Source organism: Nesoenas mayeri (assembly GCF_963082525.1).
Source record: "Nesoenas mayeri genome assembly, chromosome: 2".
Classification (NCBI taxonomy): domain Eukaryota; kingdom Metazoa; phylum Chordata; class Aves; order Columbiformes; family Columbidae; genus Nesoenas; species Nesoenas mayeri.
In genome coordinates, this window is record NC_137543.1 from 45,038,400 (window position 1) to 45,061,465 (window position 23,066).

The following is a 23,066-nucleotide window of genomic DNA, read 5'->3' on the forward strand; positions in this document are numbered from 1 at the left end:
ATGCGTCTGGCATACATTATGTTTTTAACTCTAGGACAGATCAAGAGTTCCTCCCTTATACAAAAAAAAATCACTGAAAATTCAACAGTTAAACAGTATCGTGCTCATATAATGAACCAATAGCAAGAAAAAATAGGTTTTAAGGTGCTCCCTTCCTTTTGCATGGGGGAAATTTGCTTTCCTTCTGTTGGAAGCAGTGGCACAGAATATAGGAGTATTTATTTCAGCTTAAAAGGGCTCAGCAAGCAGTTGAGATCAACCTAGTGCAGCCTGCACTGAAGTGAATTAGGGAACTCTTCTGTAGCTCAACTGTGAACACAATAGCAGCTATTGACAGGCAACGGCTGAGAGCATCTACCCTGCCTAGAATGAGGGAAGATTCTCCAGTCACGTGCTACTGGACCTTGTTCCTTCAGGAGTGATTATGAGATTACACTGAAGGTGGGTAACTTAATTTATCCAGTCATGCTTAAATGTGTAGTAAGAAAATCTGGTTTCAAGTAGAAGCCTTTTTTACATTGAGGATGTACAGTCAAGTGAAAAAAAAGAGGGAAAAAAGCACAAAGCTCCTTCATGCTCTCACAGAGAGCTTCCTAAAAATTGTAGAATTCTAGATTGAAAAGTGCTCAACACAGGATACGTTCACTTTCACTTGAATGAATGCTAAAGAGCCATTTTAAGTCCAATAACTTTATTTCAGATTACAGCAATACTAATAGTCAAACTGCATTTACTAAAGAGTCATTTAAGATGAATTTTTACAATTCAATTTGAAATACATACAACATTGTTAGTATGTTCTACAAAACCTCATAAAAATACATGGCACTTGACATCTTAGTAAATACATTCAGCTAAAATGTAAATAGCGTTAGTCAGCTAAGGATTTTTAGGTCCTTTTTAATCTTGTGTGCTGACAGAAAGTGCCACTTAATCGTTGCTACACTTGTCATAGCAGATGATAGCCCCAAATCTTGAAAGTCTTGCAGACCGGCAATATAGTAAAATAGGCAAAGTAAAGCTCTGGAAGTTGACTTGTAAGGAAAAGCTGTGCTTGTCATAGCGAATGATCATCCCAAATCTCGAATATCTCGCAGGCTGATACTCTCTTAAGTGAGGCAAAGTGAAGCCCTGGCAGCTGGCTTGCAAGAAAAGGCAACTTAGAGCAGTCTGACAGTCTTTCCAGTGACAGTCAAGAAGTCATCATCAGCCAAGGCACGAAGTGCTTCTTCAAACATTTCCTTAGTGATAGCCTTAATAAAAAGAAATAAATCAAGTAAAGGTGGTGGTGGGGAATACTTTAAAGACTGTGAAAATGCCTTACTTCCTACCAATTTTCTTATCAGGCTTTTTAAGCTTTAGAATGTTCTTTTTGCAATTGGAAATCTGGCTTGGAACCCTGAAGCTGAATTTGGTATTTCAGAAGCTAGAATAAACTAAAGTATAGCAAAGATTCAGCTCACTTATCCACAGAATTGGCTTTCTGGTCACATCAGCTGAACAAATCAGTGTTTTGCTTTCCCTCCATAATGTGATTTGAGAACAAGATAATGTTGATTTAGAAAAACACCATGCTTTTAATATTTATGAAAATGTAAAAACAAAGCAGGAAACTTACTGTATCAGACTGTGCTCTGAGATCATCAAAAAGTTGTTGGTATTTCAAAGCTGGTGTTTTTCCCTTTGACTGGATAAGCTTCCGTAAGGCTTGAGCCAACTCCTCTTTCCGCTTACGAGCTGTTGCACTCATTCCTTATTAAAAGAAAACACCTTTTAGAAATAAACTAAGACGGACAGGTTAAGTTACCTTTAAGATTATGAAAGCCCAATAGCTTCCCAGCCTTATCACTATGAAAACACCAACCTGTAGTGAGAATGGATATGTCCACAATTCCGGTCCTTGGATCAGTAGCAGACTGTTTCAGTGCTTCCCGATGGAGCCGTTTCGCTTCTTCTACATCAATGGTTTCCACTTTCTCAGAAAAGCGTACTTTAGCATGCGCTTCTGCCAGCCGGATCAGAGACTCAAGTTGTCGAGGATATGCAGAAACCATTCCCCTGCCACTACCAATCTTCCTCATGTCCACGTATGCCTGAAGACAGTCATTAAACATTTCAGTAAGTCCTGTTATTTCTATTATTTTCAGATTCCCCTTCATCCCCTAGCTCTTATTTCAGAATACTAGCAATTCTGGCAATCTGTTCCAAACAGTGTTTCTGCTTATTTATGTACCTTCACAATTCTTCCGCAGTGAAGCAGAACCACATCACATATACACATTTCCCTTATAAAGCAATTAAGCCACAACGAGTCAAGTTTTTAATCACTTTAAAAACTTAGGACTACTCTTACATAATAGTACTTTTGCCTGTACTGACGCATTTCATTTCAGTAGAACTTCATGCTTTTATTAATGTGATAGAACCAAAACCAACCTATCTGAAAGCTAATAATCAGAGCACAGAATGATTTTTGTACTGATCTCCTTTATAATGCTATTTATTTTTAGAGATGTTCATAGAGTCTTACAGAAAAATTATATATAAATAGGAAGGATACATACAAGAAGACTTTGCCACATTTACAAGTCAATAAGGACTCAGACCATTATTAACAGCAACTCCTTTACCTCAATAAGGGCTTGGCTTGCTTCTTCACTTAACCTGGGATTTATATAACTACGAGCATATGCAATGTAATCCCTCAATATTGCCATGTCCATGTATTCCTCCTCCATCTTTTCTTCACTTCGGTAGTACAGTGAAATCAAATGACGAGCAAGACGTCTGTCATACGCTTCATCACGTGGATCCAACATTAAAAAGATCAAGTCAAATCTGAACAGGATAAGAATCCAGTATTAGTGTGTATACTTTCCTGCCATTTGAAGTAGGTAGTTTTAAGGTTGTTGACTTAACAAGTAGAGATAGAAGTTATTTGACTGCTAGTTCCTATTCTTAAGTAGGAGTTGCTCTATTAAACTGAAAAGATATTTTTTCTAGAATTCTGAAAATACAGAACAGCACAGTGGATTTGCTTTCATCCTGTGGACTTGGAACTTTAAAAACGAGATGCATTCTGCAAAATTCAGATCCCATGTTCAAGGCTCACAGGTTTTCTTAAAACAGAAACTAAACAAACAAAAAAATCCACACACATACCAAATACAGAGAACAAACTTTTGCCGCTGAAGAAATTGCCCTGAAAGGCAGCAGCATATAGTTTTTTATGCATATAAAAACATACAGATTTTAGGCATATAAAAACAATAATATATGTGTAAATTAAAAAAAACAGTTGTAGTTTAATCCTGGAAAAAATTGTTTATAATTTTACAAACAATATATTCAACTATGCTCAACTATATGCAGACATTTTTAGCTAGTCCATTGTGTATTTTCATAAGCTTAAATCCAGTAAATGGTGGAACTGAGATGCTCCTCAAGCCTAGTTTCATTCAGTATACCTGTACTAAGGTACCATTTTTCACTGAATGGCTAAATTAAGCAGTTCTTAATTGAATTTTAAGCTGTAGGTGTCCTCAGAATATCTGGTGTACTTCTGGTGTACTTCCCAGCTAGCGTGGGAATTCCTCACAAGATGCAACTGCAGCACATGGACTGTTTAATTTTAGAGCAGCAGATGCTAAATGTTTCTCCAGCAGCTGTCACCCAAAAGGCTACCATTGCCACCTGCCCCAACTGAATTTTACAGAACAACATCAAGCAGATAAAGATCTTCAGATTCTACCACCTCTGCTCGAAGCTCCCCAATCAGTTTCACTTTCAAAGTTTTACAGAGCTAAGAAAAGCATCCTGAGTTGATAATTTCAATTATCAAGGCTATAAGTTTCAGAATAACTCTTTTCTAGAAGGTGATCATACAACAACAGAAAATAAACCCAAGACAGAGGCAAATAAAGAAATCTTACAGATCTCAATAGATCTTCTGTTAAAGGTAATACGTAAACACTAAAGCAGTTTTCTGCTCACACAGAAGTCATAAGAACAGCATTTAAAATAAATGCTACAAAAGTTTTCAACTACACTATGAAGAACACAACTGTTCTACTATAGCATGTCATAAAAGTGAGACATGCAAGTGGGAGTTGAGTACCTTGACAACAGTGTGTGAGGAAGCTGGATATTTTCAATAGTGGTCTTTTTTGGATTCCACTGTGATTCTATAGGGTTAGCTGCTGCTAGAATAGACGTACGAGCATTCAGTTGGCAAATAATTCCAGCCTGTCAAAATAAAAAACATTTCTGAAACCAGCTCCAACTATGTGACAGCGAAACATTCCCTCCCCCCAGCTTCATGAGACCACCAGTGTTATTAAATGGGTTCTTTACCCTTGTAGAGCAAAGCAAGAACAAAACTATCTACAGTTTGCTATAAAAGCTGTATTTTTTTTGTAAATGAGTTGTTAAATAATCTAGTCTTGATTCACTGACAACACCACAAATGCGTAATCCTTTGTTCTCCTGTTATTTTTCGTTTGTTTCAGCTGCCTAGCAGATACAGTGCTTAGTGCAGAGAACCCGAACTAAACAAACTTACCTTTGCGATGGAGAGAGTCTGTTGTTCCATTACTTCGTGTAGTACCGATCTTGTGCTTTCATTCATTTTATCAAACTCATCAATGCAGCAGATGCCATTGTCACTAAGCACTAGAGCACCTGTCTGAAGAACCAGCTGCCGTGTTTCTGGATCCTTCATCACATACGCAGTAAGACCAACCGCACTTGAGCCTCTGCCAGATGTGTACTGGCCTCGAGGAACCAGATTATACACGTACTGGAGCAGCTGCGATTTACTGGTACCAGGATCACCACAGAGAAGAATATTAATCTCAGCGCGAAAGTTGCCTCTTCCCGTGTGAGTAAAATCCTTTCTTGATCCTCCAAAAAGCTGAAGGAGAATACCCTACAAAAACATTCTTTCTTTAAAAATCAAAACATCACCACTTGTATAGTTAACACAGCAAATCCAGCTGTTGAACTGAAAACATCTAATGAACAGAAACACTGCTAAAATTAACTCAGATATGGAAGAAAACACTTGAAACTGTTCTTAGAAGCCTTTAAAAGGGTTAATTCTTTATAGATATCCTCAATTCCAGTTAATTACAAACATACAGTTGAACTGCTGTGGTCTACAAACTCAGGTTATAATTAAAGTTTCCGATTAGATTTGTTCTAAATCTATTCCAAAACTTTTGTAACCAAAATTTTGATAACAAATTCTGCTGACAATAGGAAAGTCAGAATAGACTACTTTCCGTAAGGCTGTTTCATGTAGGACCAAAGTACTATTACCTCTTTTGTATCATTAAAAAAGTGCCATTTTTATCAGCTTTTTAGTCAAGACTAATAAAAGTATACTTTTCAGGAAAACTGCTTTACTGTGTTACAGCATTACTTCAATAAAAGTTCTTCATTTGACCATAAAATATAAAAGTGTTCAAGATCTTTTATTTCATTTGGATTTACCAATGCTTCAACCTTTATACTACCTATAAAAAAGCATATGCTTTCAGTGTTAGTAAAGAAATAAAAGTAACTAACTTTAGTATTTTGAAATTACTGGAATTATTAGTATAAACGTAGGCTTGTAATTTTTTCAGTTAGCTAGAATTATCAGGGAGGACTTTTTTTTCCTTTTCATATTTACTAGTTTAAAATTCACTATTCCCCAGTATTCTTTTTTCTTTCTAACAGCATATATATAATAGTAAAAAAAAAAAAAAAAAAAGAAAAAAAAAGTGATAGTGACAATGATACTGGAAACAGCAATGAAAAGAGTGAGGAAAACTCTACTCTGCTTTATGTAAAGCCTCTGCACAATTTCTTACAGCACTGAAACATTGCAGAGGCACGCAATGAGCTATTTGTAATTAGTTCTGTTCTCATTCACTTAGAAAATGGGTGTCAAATTCATTTTCACCGGGGTCACATCAGCCTCATGGTTGCCCTTAAAGGGCCCAATCTAATTTTAGGACTGTGTAAATGTAACTACTCCTACATTTTAACTACAGTTTCAACATGGCCAGGTCAGCAAAACCTGTTTGGTAGTTACAAGAAGCGTGACCTGCCCCATTTGTATTTTCCTCAAGGTCCCCAAGTATTGGTTCTCCAATACTTATTGGTTTAAAGCACTGTCAAGTATTAAATATAGCAATTTTGTATTTTGTAAACAGATTTTGGTCAGAACCTGAAGATCTCCCTTGATGAAGCATCTCCAGCTTTCCTCAACTCCACTCACTACACCTGATGGGCCTTTTAGTGTGGTGAGGGGGTAATGACAAATGAAATTGTCATTATTGTATTTCCATTTCAGCAGGAAATCATTGTATGGTTTTGAACTCAACTTCTAGCCATTTCAGAAACCTGTGAACTATGATAATGTTCAAATCTACAAAGAAAAAAAACAAAGGAATATACTTAAAGAGGACAGTTTGGTGTTTGACATTACCTCGAGACCCACTACTGACTGTAGTTTTTACAATTACGAAGTGGGAGTATCTCAGTTGAATAATTTATCGGAACAGTCCCTTCTTGGATACATCTAAGTAATCGTTTTAACATCCCATAAGTCAGACTCAACCACGTCATTTTAAAGCTACAGTTCTCCTGTGGATGCCTCTTTGCAGCAGTCATTTACAATGTTATAGCTACGTATTTTTCCTTGATCACCAGTAATCTGAACTTTCAAGAAATGTCCAAGATGAATACTGCAATTAAGTTTTCCCAGTTCTGCTGCTTTCCTACCTTTTCAGTATCTTCCCTCTAATTAACACACCTTAATACCATTAAAAAACTTACGATACAGTTATAGGCAACTCCATTCTGACAAGACCATGCAGTTTTAAGACTACTGAAGATGTATTTTGAATTTTGAAGCCTGTCATTTTTATGGCAAGCAATAATTATAAATATACTAGTATATAAATACATTTCTTAGAAGACAAATATAGAATTTGATTCACCTTTTTGATATCTTCATGCTCATAGATACTTGGGGCCAATGCTAAAGAAAGTCTCTCATATATGTCTGCTTTTTTAGAAAGCTCTTTTAGGAGTTCCACACGTTCCTCTGTAAACATTTTTTGCTCAGTTTCTTCATCAACACCGTGCAGGCGTTTTGAATCCGTCTTGCGATAGTGTATGACATCAATGTGGGTCTTAAAGATGGATTTTACGGTGCTGACCCTTGGATTAACTCGAATTGGGACTGCCCTGTAAATACCTAAACAGAAATTTTAATCATAGCATCAGATATGAAGAAACATAACTCCAAAACCTGAAATTTTTACATTTTTCCTTTGAAAGCTGTTCAAAACATCCTAAATACTTTACTCAGTTTATTTCCCAGTACCAGTAAGTCATGCAGAAATGAATGGAATATATTTAAGTCAGGTAGACCCTATTTTTGCAGGTACATACATGTTAAACATTCCTATCACAAGTATTCTCAAGAAGGAAAAAGCTTAAGTATTTAAAAAAAAAAATTAAGGCTTGATGCTTTTGAAAGTTCTGCTCCATTGTCTAAAGTCAGCATCTCCCTCTAAGTGCCAAGTTCAATAACAGATTTCTAATGCACCTCTAACAGTTACCAGTACAGCGGTTGTTTTAGAAAATGTGGTTGCAGTATCACAAGACTTACTCTATGTTTTCTCTCTCCTGACAGCAGACACTATTTAAGATACTGCTGCTTCCTCACGTTCTCAGAATGAATTGTCAAAGTCAGAAGGGACCTCTGGAGATTGGCTGGCCCAACCATGGACTCAAACTGGAGTCAACTAGAACAGGTTGCTAAGGCCATGTCCAGTCACGTTTTGAATATGTCTAAGGATGGACACTCCAAGCAGCTTCTCTAGGCAACCTGTGCCGGGGCTTGACCACCCAAACAGTGTAAGGTTTGCTATATTTAAACATAATTTCCTGTTTTCAGCTTGTGCTCACTGCCTCATGTCCTGTCACTGGGCACCACTGAAAAGTGTGGCTCTGTCTTCTTGACGCCACCCCCACCCCCTAAAGTCAGGTATTTATCAACACGCTGGTAAAATCCCCCAGAACTTCTCCAGGCTGAGCAATCCTAGCTTTCTCAGCCGTTCTGTTCACGACAGAAGATCCAGTTGTCATCACGGCCCTTTGCTGAATTCACTCCAGTATGTCCACATCCCCCTAGTACTGGAGAGCCCAGAACTGGACACAGCACTCACCATGTGGCCACACCAGTGCTGAACAGAGGGGAAGGATCACCTCCCTCCACCTGCTGCCAACACTCCTTATAATGCAGCCCAGGAGGGTTGCTGGTCTAACAAGCGTTGCCTCCTCCCAGTTCTGTTTTTGTCTGCAAGTTTGCTGAGGGTGCACTCTGTCCCATCATCCAGGTCATTGGTGAAGATATCCAACAGTCTTTGGCCCCAGTACTGACTCCTGGGGTACACCCATGGTGACCAACCTCCAGCTGGACTTCGTGCCACTGATCACAATGCTTTGAGCCCAGCAATTCTGCCAGTTACATCCATCTCACTGTCCACTTATCTAATGTGTACACCATCAGTTTGTCTATGAGGATGTTATGGGAGACCGTGATGAAAGCCTTGCCGAAGTCAAGACAACAAGAAGATAAAACAACATCCACTGCTCCAGTCATCTTATCATACAAGGTTGTTTTCTACTATAAATCCACGCTGACTACACCAAATCACCTTCTTGCACTTCAGATTTTTACAAATAATTTCTAGGATTATTTGCTGCATCGCCTTCCCATGCTCAAAATGAGGTTGACTGGCCTGTAGTTCCCCAGGTCTCCTTCTTGCCCTAGGAATGATGTTGGCTTTCTTCCAATATCTTAGCCAGTCCCCATGACTTTTCAAAGATAACTGAGTGGCCTTACAAAGACAGTGGCCAGCTCCCCCAGCACTTGCAGGTACATCCCATCAGGTCCCTTTATACACAGTTATGATCAGCGAAAAAGGAAGATGCAAATACTCAAACCAAATGTTACCTGTGACATTAACTCTATCGCCTGGCTGAACTTTATCAACAAGGTCATTGTGAGCGAACAGCGCAACCGTATGAGGGGTCTGTCCAGCTGGCATATCTTCAGGAGACTCCTGCAGTTTGATCTAGCAAAAAACAGTTTCAAAAAAGCAAAGCTTTTCCATAAAGTATGCAACAGAATTTCTATTAACATACCCCCACCCAAACAGCAAAAGCAATTTCTAATAAAAAGGTATGATGAAAATGAGAATTCTGCTGGTTGCCACTGGTATAGCTAATTACAAAATGCTGTCACAGACAAGGCTCACCTAATCCAGACAGTAGCAGACATATTATATATAAAAGGGCTTCCATACGGAAACATTAAGATGCATACAAGCTTCATTTAATGCATTGCTTCTACAAAGTATGGACTTATCCTTTTGCCAAGGTTTTCACCCATTTTTATGTTCAGAAACAGGTTTCCCTTTCCAAAACATTCAGTTTTCAAGACACATACTTTAATGCTATTGATGATATTAGGGTGGTGGGGGAGCAAAAACTAGAAGCTTATTAATTTCAGCCACTGCTTAAGTGCAACATACCATCTGTTTGTCGGAGAACATGGATCGATTGTGAATCAGTACCATACTGTGTGTTGTGTTACAGTTCTTGCATACTGACGGTTCAGCAATCCTGCCACGATCGATTTCTACTCTGGTGGTGAAAGCGCAAACCTGGCATTTAAAGAATGCTTCTTGCATCTCGGGAATTAACTGGGAGCTTCTGATGACCATTCCACTGATGGTGATGAGCTGATCAATATCTACAATATATAGAGACTAGCATCATCACATACTCTAAAAATTTAAAATAACCTTCAAAGTTCATATTATGTTATTTTTAGGTGGAAGGTAGATATTTGGTTACATAGTAGCATTTTGACTAAGATGAAGCAAAAAGAATCATAAATACATAGTACAAATATTCCAATTTACAGTATTTATACAACAGAAAAAAATCCTTCACACTTGCAGAACTAAGAACATGAGCAGCTGATGCCAGGAAATATTTCCTTTATGGACAGATTATTCTGCATTTGCTTCTGAATCAGACTTACATAAACAAGATATTGGTCTGGATGGACCACAAGTACAGTTTTATACAGTCTTCATGTAATTCTATGCTAACATCATATAAGTTTATGTAAATCACTGATACTCTTTTTGAGCATGGTAATCAAAGTTTACCTTCAGGGTTTAGACTTCTCATATTCCTGGTCTTCAGTGCATTATACGGCCTTACTTGAATTTGGTGTTCTAATATTGAATCAGGGTAACGATCAAAGAAGATCTCATTGGCAGCCATGTCAAATGTTGGGATAACTTCCTGTACAAAATTGTTAGAAACCATTAAGCTTACAAAGGTTAAAACAAAACAAACAAACAAAAAAAAACAAAACACCAACCAACCAACCATAGATCAAAATATTTTTGCACGAAGCATTTTATGTGCTGCTGATAAGCCAGGAATGATTAAAAGTGACACCAGCTGTGCATTTCCCTACACAAAACTTGCTGTTCACATCAAGTTTATTAATTTGAGTATTGCAAAGGGGGCAGGGGGGAAAAGTTCAGGACTCAGGACATTGCAATTTGCATTAATGAGGTACTCACTATAGTATCTATGATCAAGTTTCAACTATGATGAAATAATACATTTTATATTAAGTAAAATTAAGAAACTACAGAGATTACACTGATCATACAAAGTACACATTGCATTTAAACATATTTAAAGCTAGAAATATGAAAGGGCCACCTGAAAGCCAGAAAATAAGTGCACTATTTCACCTGAGGATAGCAGATCAGTTGCCTGTAAAGATTTTCATCAAATGATCTTAGATGATCACAATTTACATTCAGGAATGGTTCCCCAACCATATTAATCTGCAAGACATTTGAAAAGAAACCTTTAGCTCAATGGCACACAAGACTGAAAAATGAAAGTTCAATTTTGCTGCGTTACAAGTACCTCTTCAAGGCGTTGCATATAGCGTGGCTGGTTAAGATCCAAGCCAATGTCTTCATCCTCTTTAGCTAACGGATCAATGAAAGTCTGAAGAAATCTCTAAATGTCGGAGGTAACAGAGAGACAGAAGGGGAAAATGAGCAGAACTGAGTAGTACATACAGCTACTTCGTGTCATATTCAACTCATATTTGTTGAAATCAAACTAGCTTTTTGTTAAAAAAAGGAATAAATAAGTTGTCAACCTACCTGGAATTTTTCTTTGCATGAGGCAACATTAACGTCTGTTCCCCAAATAACAAGCCTTTGCCCAAGAGATTGCTCGGTTTCTACTACATCCTCAGCCAGCTGCGTGGAAACAAATTAAGCATAGGTAAATATGCATATTTATTTAAAAAGAAGTTGTCAGGTGCAAAATCTGAGACATCCACCTACCCCATCTGAGTGTAAATCAACTTGTCTGGCTTTACGGACAGACCCAAGATCTGGCCTCTGCCTCACCGGTGTTCCTCGTACCCCACTTCGTGGAGTACCTTCCACCCTGGAGCTGGGCGTGCCATAAGTCAGAGGTGAGCTGACATCAAAGTCAAGAGGAATAGCTATTAAAAAAAAAAAAAGGCAAACATGTTTTTCAAGATATTTTACACTTAGAGCAGACTAAAATTCATCCTCTATATTTGTCTCATTCCTTTAACTCTGTCATGAAGTGAATAGCGTCACAATTCCACTGTTTAGTTAAAACAGAAGCAATAAGGATGTTGCAAGCCTACCTAGACCTTTTCATTAACATCTCTTCTCAAAGATCGTAAGTTCTAGTAAAGCTTCATCAGAAAACTTTAGTACTGCATTTTAAAACTAAATTGGTTTTCAAGCATAAAAAGTCAAAACATAGCATTTTAGATGAAACATATTCTTCAGTATTTTTAGGGCTGCAATACAAGTGACATGACAACAGCTACTGCAGTTAAAAACACTCCTATTTATAAAGGCAAGAAAGGCTTTTTATGGCAATCAAATGATTTCTGCATTAAAATAATTTTGTTATCCTTTCTAGAAACGCATAAAAGAATGAGGTATAACCGCTGATACATACTCCCACAACAATCTGAAGCTACAAGAGCAGATCTGCATCCCTGACACCGAGTACGACCCTGTACCGTTCACTACGCTAAACTCAAATTCGGAAGTGCCCCCGGGGCTGCCCCGGCGTACCGGCGTGGCGGAACTGCGGGGGGCTGGAGAACAGAGCATCGGGGGCGCGGGGGCTCTGCGCCTCGGCGGGCGGGGAGGTGGGCATGGGCTGCAGGTCGCCGGTGGAGGTGGAGTCGTCTGTCCTTGGCTTCTGTGAAGGGGGAGAGCGGGCATCTTGTGCTGCAAAACATAAGCAGAGCCGGCGTTTAAATCGTCGCGTCACCGCAGCAGGCGGACCGAGCCCCGAAACGGACCGAGCCCCGGGCCCGCGCTGTCCCACCAAGGCACTTACGAGTCGGGGGGTTGCTTTCCCGGCCGCGCTTGCCGCGGCGACGGCTGGGGGTGGAGGCGGGCGACGACATGGCGCTGCTCCGGCTCCCGCGGCGGTCCTACCTGCGAGGGGGGCGGCGAGAAGAACGCGGGCTGTGGGCGCTCCACCACCGGCCGAGCCCCGACCGCAGGGTTTCCCTCCCTCTCCCCACACACGCCGAGCGCTGAGCCGGGGGCAGTGGGGGGCAGAGGGGCAACAGCTGATACCCCACCCACCTCGGCAGCCCCACGAAACTCCGCGCCAAGCGACTAGCGTGCGCGCGCTCTCGCGGGCTTTCTGGCCAATGGGTAGACGCGATCGCAGCGGGCGCGCCGAACGGATGCAAAAAGGGGGGGACGAGTAAGGGAGAAGGAAAGGAGGAAGAAGATTAACCTTTCGGTCCCCCTAGGTGAGGGGCGCGCCTCCTCGAACTGCTGCAATACGGACAAAAGGGTAATGCGGGATACCTCTTGTGCTCCGAGACGTAGTTTGTACTCAGCAATGGCACCTCTCCCCCCCAGCCCAGAATGGAACGGCCCGCACCCGACCGAATTTCGCGGCAAAACTAGTGCTGTGGTCGGGCAGGGAGGCGTGAGGAGGTCGGAGCAGTCCATTCACCGCAGAGGGGGGGGAAAGAGAGAAACAGTGCTCACAGGTTGCTGTATGTGTACACTGAGCCGATCCCGCAGCGAGAGACATCAAGATGCCTCCAGATCTTCTCCCCTGACACCACCCGTTAGACCATCGTGCCGCCCTTCTTTGCCCGGAATAGTCCTGATGCCACACAGTGTGTGTCCCCCGCCTGGCTGTGTTGGATCCGCCGGGGGGGGCGCCGCCTCCGCGCCCGCTTCCGCCTCCCTTCGTGCCGCTGACTGCGCTGCCGGCCGGGGGCAGCATGGCTGGCGTCCAGGAGAGCCTGCTGCAGCTGCACCGCTGCCTGCAGCCCGGCGATGCCGGCGCCGCCATGCACGGCTACAGCCTGCTCCGCAGCCTGGGGGAGACCTGTCTCACCACCCCTGCAGGCGGCGCGCAGGGTGCGCGCTGGGGCCCGGTCCGGCTACCGCGGGTGGCGGTGGGGTCGGGGTCTGTGGGGTCGCAGGGGCTCTTAGCGAGGCGCGGGGCGGCTGGTCCCTCACTGGTGTCTTTAAAACAGCAACTGCACAGCTTGGGGAGGGCTCGTTAACGTTGGGGACACACAACAGAGCTCTGGGCGTTGCGGGTGGCTCTGCCCGCGCTCCCTGAGCCCAACAGGGCACCCGAGGGCAGTTGGCACGACATAAAAGGTTCATTTCGGGGAAGGACGGTCTCTTGCCCCGAGTAGCCATTTCTCTCTGTAAAAATATTCAGGTGGGTGCCGCTCTGCCGGCCCGCCCGCCCCAGGTCGGCTTTCCCCGGCCCGGGGCAGAGATGGGGGCACAAGTCCACGGGGAGGCCAGAAACACCCGCGTTGCGTGTGTTGTGTGGTGAGGAGCACCAGTCCCGTCCGAGGCGCTGGGGCGTGCCCAGGGGTGCCCAGCCCTGCGGGGGAAACCACCTGCCTGACGGTTCGTTTGCTTCCCCGCAGCGCTGCACCTGTCCCTGGTGTTTTCCCAGCAGCACGGCTTGCTCGTCTTTATCCACAGATCTCTCGGCATTGAGGAGGTAGGTTGGTAAACTTTAAGATAAACGTTGAGATACTGAAATACTAGAGAGAGTGCAGAGGAGGGCGATGAAGCTGGTGAGGGGTCTGGAGCACAAGTCTGATGAGGAGCAGCTGAGGGAGCTGGGGCTGTTCAGCCTGGAGAAAAGGAGGCTGAGGGGAGACCTTATCGCTGTCTGCAACTGCCTGAAAGGAGGTTGTAGCATGGAGGGGTTGGTCTCTTCTCCCAAGCAGCAAGTGATAGGACAAGAGGAAATGGCCTCAAGTTGCACTGGGGAAGGTTTAGATTGGATATTAGGAAAAATTTATTCACGGAAAGGGTTGTCAGGCATTGGAACAGGCTGCCCAGGGAAGTGGTGGACTCACCATCCCTGGAGGTGTTTAAAATGTGTTTAGATGAGGTTTTTAGGAACACAGTTTAGTGCCAGGGTTAGGTTAGGTTATGGTTGGACTCAATGATCCTGAGGGTCTCTTCCAGCTGAAATGATTCTATAATAGTCCTATGTGAACAGCGTATTTTGTTGTACACGTTAAAACTAATTTTTTGTTTTTTTTTACTTTTCAGTTTCGAGATTGCAGGGAAGAAGCACTGAAGTTTCTTTGTGTCTTTATGGAAAAAGTTGGTGATAAAGTTCATCCTTATGCCTGTGATATTAAGGTGGGTAAAGGAAAATGATTTCCTAAAAGTCTTTGTCAAATGGTTGAAACAATTCTGGTGGGTCTCATACCTTAACAGATTCATAACTATTCTTCACCCCTCCCAATCTGCTTTAGCCATCTTGTGTTATTGTCGGAGCTGAAATAACTTGGTCGACATAAAGTGTAATTAATACAACAGAGAAGTGTGGAATTGTTTCTTCAACGATAGGCTTAATTTTGTCAGCTTACCAACGTTAGATTGGATATTCGGAAAAATTTCTTCACAGAAAGGTTTGTCAGGCATTGGAACAGGCTGCCCAGGGAAGCAATGGAGTCACCATCCCTGGAGGGGTTTAAAATGTGTTTAGATGAGGTTCTAAGGGACATGGTTTAGTGCCAGAGTAAGGTTAATAGTTGGACTCAATGATCCTGAGGGTCTCTTCCAACCAAAATGATTCTGTCTTTATAAAACACAATAGATACTCATTTTGAAAAAAGTTACTGATATTGAAAGATAATAACTATAACTTTTAATTTATACATACTAAAATAATACTTTAGGTGTAATATTTTAGATGTTTCTGTAGGTGATGGTTAATTTTGAATACTGATTTTTTAAAATTTTTTCTTGCGAAGTTGTTACTTTTACAGTATATAGAGAAATTGGTGGAAGCTACAATACCTCTAAAAATGAGGTTCCTTGAGTCTAGGTTGCTGAATAATACTGCTTTGCATAGTAATGCTTGACTGCACCTCTGCACTTTCTGATCTCAAATTAGTAGCCATGTTTTGTAAGAAAACAAGGCAGAAAATCTATATGTGCCTTTTATTCCAGAAACTGCACTTTGTTTGCCTGAGCTGGGATTTATCGTTATGTCAGACAGGGCTGCAGTGTTGTCAGTGAAGCTGCTTTCAGGACTGAATATTTTTATTATAGTATTTTTTAAAAAACCTTAAACTTGTTAGGAACAGATACTTTAAAGAGGTAGATGAATAATGCATTGTTACCTTTGAGTTCCCTTCTCTGCTTACAAGTATTACAATCTCAGTTTTCTTCCCCATCTAGAAAACTTGTGTTAGTGTTTATACAAAAGACAGAGCAGCAAAATGTAAACTCCCAGCTCTGGAACTTCTGATTAAGGTAAAATGTATTTTATAAATCTCTCTTGTTTCTATTATAGAAAAAGTAGAAAATATCTTGTATTACTATAGTTGTGCTATATTATGCAGAAAACCTGTATTCAGTAGTAGCAAGAGAATAGTGATAGTGTGGTATTTAGATGTTAATAAGAGACATGTCTTAACTACAGATTGTCATTGATATTCCTGCAGTAGGTTGCTTAGATGTGAGCATGTCTTTCCTTCATCTGCTTCATCAAGACACAGCTGTGTTGGGGGCAGTTGCAGGTCTTCTCCCAGTTTAGTCAATTATATTCTTACTTTATAACGTTATACATTGATAAATAGTATTTTTATATACTACGTTAGGCACTGTATATGAAAGGTGTGGAGAAGGTTTTTTTTCCTGAAGTTTTATTACTGTGTAAGACAGTAATTTCATAATGCGCTTCTTTAGAATGCATTAGATCCTTGTTTTGCAAACGCTTTTGCACCTACTAGATATGAACTGTGTTTTTATTTACATCAAGTAGGATTGTGGTAGTGATATTAATTTTTTTTTTTAATTTTTTTTTAATTTTTTTGTTAATCTATCGTAGTTGCTCCGAAGTTTACAACGTTCCTGTCTGATGGAAGAAATGAAAGTTGGGGAGATATTTAATAAATTTTATGGGGAGCTTGCCACAAAAAGTAAAATTCCAGATACAGGTAGGCTTTAGTTCTTTTGTCAATGTCCTTTGCTTTATTTACACTCAGTTTTTGTTGGATGATACCCCATGGAAATGTATAATTGCTATACCTAAGGCAAGTGTGTTTAAAGATGGTAGCTGTCATGTTTTAGAGCTAGTAAAATGTGTTCAGGTCTTCTGACCATGAATGTGCAGTTAGCTCTTTCTTAGGAGATTTATATGAGCTAACGTGCAGGAGAAATCATGTAATTTAATTTGATGGTGGCAGTTCATACTGAATTGAAGCATAGATCTGTCTTAAGATTGCCAACAAGAGAGTATTTGTATGTCTAACCTGTTATTATTAGATCCTGAATGCCTAAATCTTGAAAGTACTTCCAGCTTTCTTCTTGTTAACCAACTTAACTTTTGCCAGAATACTAGAATATTTTTTTTTCCCCAGGTTCAGTGCAACCTGGTGTAGCTGAACCTTTGAAGTTCCTCTTACACCTGTTTTATAACTATACCCGTATAACACATACCCGTATAACCTTGAGACTCAAGAGTGGTCCTGGTCCTTCCAGTGGGTGCTCTTCTCAAAAACAGAGGCTGCCCATCCCTGTCAAAGTTTATGTGAACCTGAGCTCGGTTGCTAAAGCTATTCATAACTTTATTCCAACCCCATCCAGTTTTTTGTCCTCAGAGCAGTAGTTTTAGTGCAGTAGTTAATACGTTTGTGTCTCCTAATGTGAGCTCATTAGTTCCTGTCTTGCCCGATTATGTTCTTGATGGTGTTAAGCTTACTAAAGTGAGCTCTAGTTTGAAGGTCGTGGCTAGTTGCAGCTGAAATCTTGGCTTGGTAGGTTTAGCCCTTACAAAACTTGCGGTGCCTGCATAGAACCCTTTAGTCTGAACTCAGGCCTTCTGTGACCTGTTGACCTTAACCCTGGTAGTACTTAAGAGGCCCGACATAACCTCAAGGCCAGCAGCAAACTTGGATTAGTGGTAAATGCTTCCTCAATCGATATGGCCTTTATTAATCAGTTTTCTAAGCCATGTTTGAAAAGAGTAAATGTGTTTAACTTACTGATGTGAGAGAAGGATGCATCTTTGCATCATAGTATGTAAAGATAGATACACATATGTACATCATAAAGAGATGTCTTTCCCACATGCTAATCACCAGTTAAAATCCTCAGTTTTATATGGTTGCAAGTCATACAGGAATTGTAATGGAAATGCCAACGTAATGATTTCAGTAATTAATGTTTAATAATATTAAATTACTTTTTAGTACTCGAGAAGATTTATGAGCTTTTGGGAGTTTTGGGACAGGTCCAGCCTAGTGACATGATCAACCATTCTGAAAAACTATTCCGAGCATATTTGGGAGAGCTTAAAACACAGGTATGATTGGAATTTCTTTTCAGACTCTTACATTACTTTGGTTTTTTGCCTTTGATGTGTGTAGCACTGAATGTTGGAATACTATCGCCATGAGTACAATTTGTAGGAATCTAACTGGACAATCATAAGTGCTTCCTTAAGGAATGTTGAAGTTTGTTTTCTCTGGTTCTGAGAAGCTTTCAAAGTAAAATCTCAAGGCCATCAGTGACCATGAATTAACCAATGTACTGCGAGAATAAGTGGCACGTGATGATCATTGCAGTAGTGCCCAAGAAAAGTTGTATTTCTATACACTGGTAGATTCTGATTTTGGCTCTACTAGCTGCAAAATCCTTACACTTTAGGTAAATATCACCATTCACTGAACTTCACTTTCTTATATTCTGCAGTTTTAAGACCTTAGTGTGTGCTGAGTTTTTCCGTAGTAATCTTAGTGGAGCGTATTTCATGCTTATCAAAGGATTTTTTACACATCTGTAGTTAAGCTCCCTCCCAGATGATACAAGACTTCTGAGCAGTAGATGTTTTTGTGGACTTGTGTTCACAGTGGTGGCTGCTGATAGAACTGTATTAAGTTGGAACATGTTATTTTATCTACACTTCTAGGAGCTGGGAAGCCTTGGTGTAAATTTATCTTAGCTTGAGGGTAATACTTTTTTCAATTCCCACTTTTTTTTAGATGACATCGGCTACAAGGGCACCCAAGCTACCAGTTGTAGCAGGGTGTCTGAGGGGCCTGGCTGCACTCATGTACAACTTTACTAAGTCTGTGGATGAAGGTATGTTATTTTTCTATGTGAAAGACAGAAAGACAGTTACACAGTTCAATATATTCTTGCCGTTATACAGCCAACAAGCAGCACCACTTTGTCTTCACTCTGCCTCTTGTATGTCAGTAGTTAAATATTTATTGGATTGTTTCACAGATCCTCAGACTGCGAAGGAGATTTTTGATTTTGCAATGAGGGCAATCAATCCACAGGTAAATCTGCCACGTGTTAATTGTTCTGCATAGATGAATTAGCCCTGATGAAGAATAAACCACATGTGACAAACCTTTTCTGATATTACAGGTTGATCAGAAGCGATACGCAGTACATCTAGGTAAGACTGTTAAATTATCTCAATTCATACTGAGGTGGATACTGTACATAAAAGGGTTTCTTCTGTCTGGAGCTGTTTATTCTCTACTGGCTGTCTTTGGATGGCTCTAGTCTTCAGTCTCCTAAGCTGATCGGGGGCAAAGCTGGTGTATTTTAAGTTGGAGTCTAAAGAGTTAAATGTGTTTGGTTAAACTAGGCAAGGTGTAATCATCTTATGAACAGCAGCATTATACTTGATGCCATTTGCTCCCCTGGAATGGTGGAAAACCCTGGTATGAGAAGGGAATGTAGCAGGAGTAGAAACAAGAGGAATGTAGTAAATTCAGAGAAAACAGAAGATGGTGGATTGGGTTAAAGGAAGAGAAGGGGAATTTCACTGGAAGAAGGGCAAGAAAATTGGTAACAAATGAAGTTCGTGAAGAAAATGAGAAATTGGCTTGTGAAATGTGAGTGGCTTATGTAGAAATTGCAAAAATGCAAGGTCTGGGTACTAGGCCCAAGGCAACTGTAAAGGATAAAGCCCTCTTTAAAGACAGTCTGCTAATGAAAACATTAATTCATTAAAGATCTTGAAATTTAATTTATGCTTATATTTGAGATTGTGAAATTACCTATATTCTCAATTCTTTATTGGTCTGCATTACAGTTTGGTGGAGATGGAGCCTTGAGTATATATACTGACCACAGAAACCAAGCCCTGTGAATTCTGTGATTTAGTATTATTATTTGTAACCAGTAGAGTCTGTTTCTTTTTCACTGTTAATGTAAATCACTTCAAAACACAGCTATGCTTTCCATAATAGTGTGTATTTTAAAAGAGGATTTTTGGAGGGTTATTTTTAAGTTCTTAATGTTTGGAAGCTAATACTGTAATGGCTAGAAGAATACATTTTATCCCCTCCAGTCATGGTAGCTATACCTAACTGAAGTCCTAACCTGGACTTATATAGTCTGTTTTTGAAAAGTGCAATGTAAGTCTGGGTTTTAATGAGAATTGGTTTTAAATTGCAGCTGGTTTACAGCTGTTCATGTGGCATGCTGCTCAGTTTGGTGCCTTGCTCCTGGACAACTATGTCTCCCTCTTTGAAGCAATGTGGAAATGGTGCGGTCACACAAATCAGGAGCTGAAGAAAACCAGTAATTCTGCACTAGATTCATTCCTCAAGCAGGTATTGTAACTTCACTGGGATCTCTGAGACTAAAGTAAAGTCAAATTTCTTGAAATAGTGGGGATATTTTTGTGCTGGAAAGTTCAGTGAATCTGTTTAACAAATACCTGTTTTGTTTGAAGTGCTTCATACTATGAGCTAGGTATCTTTTAAGACACTGCAGGGTTTTTGTGGCTTTTTTCATGCTTCTAGAAAAATTTCAAGAATTTGATCTGCTTTACAGATTTCTTTAATGATAGCTCAGGATGCAGAGCTACACAAGAACAAGTTGCAATTCTTCATGGAGCAGTTCTATGCAATCATCAGAAGAATGGATTCAAGCAACAAAGAGTTGTCCATTGCCATTCGTGGATATGGGCTCTTCGCAGCAGTATGTGCAGGAAACATTTTCTCATAAAGCAATATACTGAATGGATTTAAAGCTAGGTTTCATATCATATTCATTTTATAATTTTACTCTGCTTGTGTGAATGCTACTGTTTGAGATGCTTTCCACTTGTTCATTAGTTTAAGACTGGTCTTTATCCCCTGCTTGTGCAGATCCAGCACAATAAAAGTTCAGAAAATGAGCTGCTGGGTTAAATGTTAAATAGTAGTAGGTTGTGAATGATAATTGGTTAAGCCAGACTAAGATAAGGCACTTAATAGTTTAGTGCAGCTAGCCTGAAATATAAGTGAATATTAGTATCCATAATGCCATATTTAAGATATTTGCAGCCAAACTCCATGCTTTCCAGGCTGGGTTTGAAATCACGTCACTAGAAGTCCAACTACTATTATGGTAAATAACACTTCATCATTGAACTATTTTATTGCAAATAACCATGTTTCTCATATATGTAGCAAGTAGAGTACTTAAATTTAGTTTATTCAGTTATATTGAGTTCCTGGAAAAACTTATAAGATTGTTCTTATTATGTTTCAATGAAGACTTGGCTGGGGTTTAGTGCTACAGCCTGTGTTTGCTTGCCTGTACAAAGTTGCTAAATCAATATTTTATTTTCTCTTTGTAAGCCCTGTAAAGCTATACATTCTAAGGATGTTGACAACATGTATGTTGAGCTCCTTCAGCGTTGTAAGCAAATGTACCTCACAGAAGCAGAAACAATAGATGACCATCTGTATCAACTACCAAGTTTCCTCCAGTCCATTGCAAGCGTGATATTCCATATAGATACAGTAAGTGAAGTATTAGAAGTACCAGACTTTTTTTTTTTTTTTTTGTCTTTTTAATGCAGCTAGAGATGTATAAGAAGGTAATAGCTGTGAATTTACCTATGTTAGAAAGTGTTTCTTTATCTGAAATGGGATGACTTTTAGCTCCTGGGGGATGGGAAAACTATCAAGAGAATACTTTATTAGATTTTATTTGAATAAAGAAAATACACAGAATATACTAAATAAAATCCTACAGTGCATTGTAATAAAACCATGATGGCTAAATGTAAATGGGTTTTTATTTATTTTTGGAAAGGCTATTTATCTGGATGTAGATTTACCTTTTTATGTGATTTATACCACTGTATTGCTGCTTTTTTCTTTTGGTACTGATACTTAGCATGTTCTCTGGGGGTGATACTTTGATTTTCCTGTGATGCTACACTTTCTGAGTTCTACTGAGGGTTTTCTGGGTCTCATAGCTGGATGTGGGAAGTAAGGCTGGGATGGAGACAAGACTTTCTCTTACAATCTGTTTCCAGATTTTTAAGGATCAACTGATTATACTGCTGTGTTATTATTGTTTAATTAAACTGGTACTTTTCTAATAAGCTTAAGACTGGTTCCACTGAAGCACGAAGCACTAATTCATCCAGGAGCTACTTTCCAGAATGCGTGCCAGGAAACTTTCTTATTATGTTTGTTTTGTTTGGGGTCTTTTCATTTTTTGGCGTTGGTTGATTGGGTGGGTTTTTTAAATATCTAAAAAGTATTCACTTACTTAGTCTTTTATTGTTCTCAGAGCAGGTCATGATGCTGAAATAATTTAGCATAATTCTTCATGTTGATACTGAATTATAATCATTGTGTTCACATATTGGGGGGTTTTGTTTTTATTTCTTCCAGATTCCTGAAGTATACACTCCAGTTCTGGAACATCTGGTTGTGCTACAGATCAATAGCTTTCCACAACACAGTGAAAAAATGCAGTTAGTCTGTTGCAGATCTATAATAAAGGTATTTCTAGCCCTCTCAGGAAAAGGTCCAGTTCTCTGGAGTTTTATTAGCACTGTGGGTGAGTCTGCAATATTAACTTTGTTGTGGTTTTTTGGTGGTTTGTTTTGTTTTCCTAAATTGAGTAACTGTTTCTAAGACAGAGATGTGAAATAGCCATTTGGAGTCAAAAATGAAGCTTTTCCTGTCCTCTAGTAATGGAGGTTTTGGGTTCTCATTGTGTTATTTTTCAGTATCCATTGTTAAGTCACTTAGGGAATACATTTAACTGTTTTGGATGACAGAATAGCTATCATCAAGGCCAGAAGGATACATTTTTGTGATAATCTGTTTAAACATAAGACATTCCTGTTCTGAATATTGTGGAGAGAAAGAGATTTCACTGAAAAATGTACAAAAATCTGTTCAATATTCTTTCAGTTACCCCTACAAAATATCATAGAAGGTAGAGCAAGTGTCATCTCTATTAGAACTGCAATCCTTTTATCCTCTGCAACTTGTATGTAGTAATAATAACAATTCCAAATATGTGATTAGTGAGATACAGTTCAGCGAATGTGATGATGAAAGTGTCAGCATTGGTAGCTGACAGTTCTGTTAGCCTCCAGCATGCTGACATCTCTTCACA

At 39.8% G+C, this 23,066-nt stretch overlaps 2 protein-coding genes across 3 annotated transcripts in view; one reads left to right on the top strand and one right to left on the bottom strand.

The window, feature by feature from the left end:
• Nucleotides 1-1,160: 1,160 nt before the first annotated feature.
• Nucleotides 1,161-12,574, bottom strand: MCM4 (minichromosome maintenance complex component 4; the record flags this gene model as incomplete). 2 transcript variants are annotated; one of them, XM_080340583.1, is made up of 16 exons in its annotated part: nt 1,161-1,253; nt 1,619-1,752; nt 1,865-2,093; nt 2,631-2,838; nt 4,118-4,245; nt 4,562-4,927; nt 6,990-7,249; nt 9,017-9,137; nt 9,597-9,817; nt 10,242-10,380; nt 10,845-10,940; nt 11,026-11,121; nt 11,271-11,369; nt 11,457-11,620; nt 12,234-12,392; nt 12,505-12,574. In XM_080340583.1, the coding sequence occupies 16 exons, from the start codon at nt 12,572-12,574 to the stop codon at nt 1,161-1,163; spliced, it is 2,583 nt and encodes an 860-aa protein (XP_080196709.1). The 2 variants fall into 2 exon arrangements, with proteins under 2 accessions (XP_080196709.1, XP_080196708.1); XM_080340582.1 differs by having other exon boundaries at nt 12,493-12,574.
• Nucleotides 12,575-13,417: 843 nt separating this feature from the next.
• Nucleotides 13,418-23,066, top strand: part of PRKDC (protein kinase, DNA-activated, catalytic subunit) — a gene marked incomplete at its 5' end in the record, with an annotated part of 83,795 nt that continues 74,146 nt past the window's right edge. The window contains 13 exons of the mRNA XM_080339841.1: nt 13,418-13,556; nt 14,087-14,163; nt 14,727-14,819; nt 15,867-15,941; nt 16,519-16,627; nt 17,882-17,994; nt 18,674-18,773; nt 18,921-18,976; nt 19,068-19,098; nt 20,109-20,266; nt 20,490-20,636; nt 21,281-21,445; nt 22,331-22,499. Coding sequence (XP_080195967.1) covers nt 13,418-13,556; nt 14,087-14,163; nt 14,727-14,819; nt 15,867-15,941; nt 16,519-16,627; nt 17,882-17,994; nt 18,674-18,773; nt 18,921-18,976; nt 19,068-19,098; nt 20,109-20,266; nt 20,490-20,636; nt 21,281-21,445; nt 22,331-22,499 — 1,432 coding nt within the window. The remainder of the gene's footprint in view (nt 13,557-14,086; nt 14,164-14,726; nt 14,820-15,866; nt 15,942-16,518; nt 16,628-17,881; nt 17,995-18,673; nt 18,774-18,920; nt 18,977-19,067; nt 19,099-20,108; nt 20,267-20,489; nt 20,637-21,280; nt 21,446-22,330; nt 22,500-23,066) is intronic.